Genomic DNA, 1,275 nt, shown 5'->3' with positions numbered 1-1,275 from the left:
GTCCAGACCCAAGCCTCAGGACCCTCTTCCTCCAGGCCCCAAAAGTCCAGAGCCCAACCTTCTCCTCCCAGAAACCCAGGAGTCCAAGCCCCCAGCCCCTTTGGCCTCCACTCCAGAATCCAGAATGGCTTCTTTCCCCCCCACCCCTTGCTTCAAAACTTCCTCTAGGATAAACAACTCTTGGTTCAAGGGGTCCCCCAGGTCCTCAAAAGTAAGGCCACCCCACGCAAGCGGGCAGGTTCTTATGCCCCACCAAAGTCTAAATTGAAGAGCGTTGGGGAGTGGGGGTGGGGATTCCAGAGGTGTCTATCATTCGTTCCCAATCAACCCCGGGAGCCCTGGGTGGGTGGGGGGGAGCCGATAAGGTGTAACTATGACTCCCAAGAAGCCCTTGCTTCAGCCCATCCCCCCTCCCTTAGCTACTGCGGGCCCCAGCCCTGCGGCCCCCAGGGAGCTGCAGGTGGGAGGGCCCGCTATTCCCTGGCGCCCTGCTGGGCCCCCACCCCACCTGGGGCCATGTGGGCAGGGCTTACTGAAGTGGGCGGGGCCTCCTGGATTAACCCCTCCCTTCCCACTTCCCCACAGCTGGAGGCGTTCGTTGGAACCATGAGACCGTTCCGTCCGATCTTCTTCCTCCTTCTCTTCCTCCTTGCCTGGCAGGGCTCCCAGGCCGTCCCCTCGACTGCGCCACCGGCGGGAACCGACTCCACTACGCTGGGTCACCCCTCCGCCACTGGCGCGTCTGCAAACTCCACTCCCCATCAACCTGACCCAGAGTCCCCTGGGACTTTGCCTTCCAAGATACCCCATCATGCAGTTTCTCCAGAGACCTCCCCTGCCGCCGCCAGGGTCCCTGAGACCCCCAATCCTGCCCTCCTGGGGACCCCACACCCAGATCCCCCCGAGACCCCCAAGCCATCACAGTCCCTAGGGACCACAGACCCTCACCCTTCCCAAATAACCCATCCAGAATTTTCCGATAGCCCCAAACCTTATCCCATGGAAACCATGCAGCTGGGATCCCAGGACACCCCCAAACCTCATCTGTCTAAATCTCTTCCCCCAGGATTTCTTGGTGCTCCAAACCCTGGCCCTACTGAAAATGCACACCAAGAACCCTCTGGGGCCCCAACATTGAACATCACGGAAATCCTGCACCCAGACCCTCACCCCACCCAGACCGCTGGCCCCCAAACTCCAGAGACCCATAACGTTGACACCACTCAGATCCCAAGCTCTGAATTTCCCCAGACCGCCCGTCTTGTCCCCACTTCG

At 60.7% G+C, this 1,275-nt stretch overlaps 1 protein-coding gene across 1 annotated transcript in view; it reads left to right on the top strand.

Annotated features, from left to right (window-relative positions):
• Window positions 1-373: 373 nt before the first annotated feature.
• Window positions 374-1,275, top strand: part of GFY (golgi associated olfactory signaling regulator) — a 4,054-nt gene continuing 3,152 nt past the window's right edge. The window contains exons 1-3 of the mRNA XM_004710662.1: window positions 374-460; window positions 586-736; window positions 1,067-1,258. Of these exons, the coding sequence (XP_004710719.1) occupies window positions 374-460; window positions 586-736; window positions 1,067-1,258 (430 nt within the window). The remainder of the gene's footprint in view (window positions 461-585; window positions 737-1,066; window positions 1,259-1,275) is intronic.

The sequence above is a fragment of the Echinops telfairi genome, unplaced genomic scaffold (assembly GCF_000313985.2).
Source record: "Echinops telfairi isolate 266 unplaced genomic scaffold, ASM31398v2 ScPeMD7_655;HRSCAF=1070, whole genome shotgun sequence".
Lineage (NCBI taxonomy): Eukaryota > Metazoa > Chordata > Mammalia > Afrosoricida > Tenrecidae > Echinops > Echinops telfairi.
The sequence above is the reverse complement of the archived record's forward strand: the minus strand, read 5'-3'. Positions and strand labels throughout refer to the sequence as shown.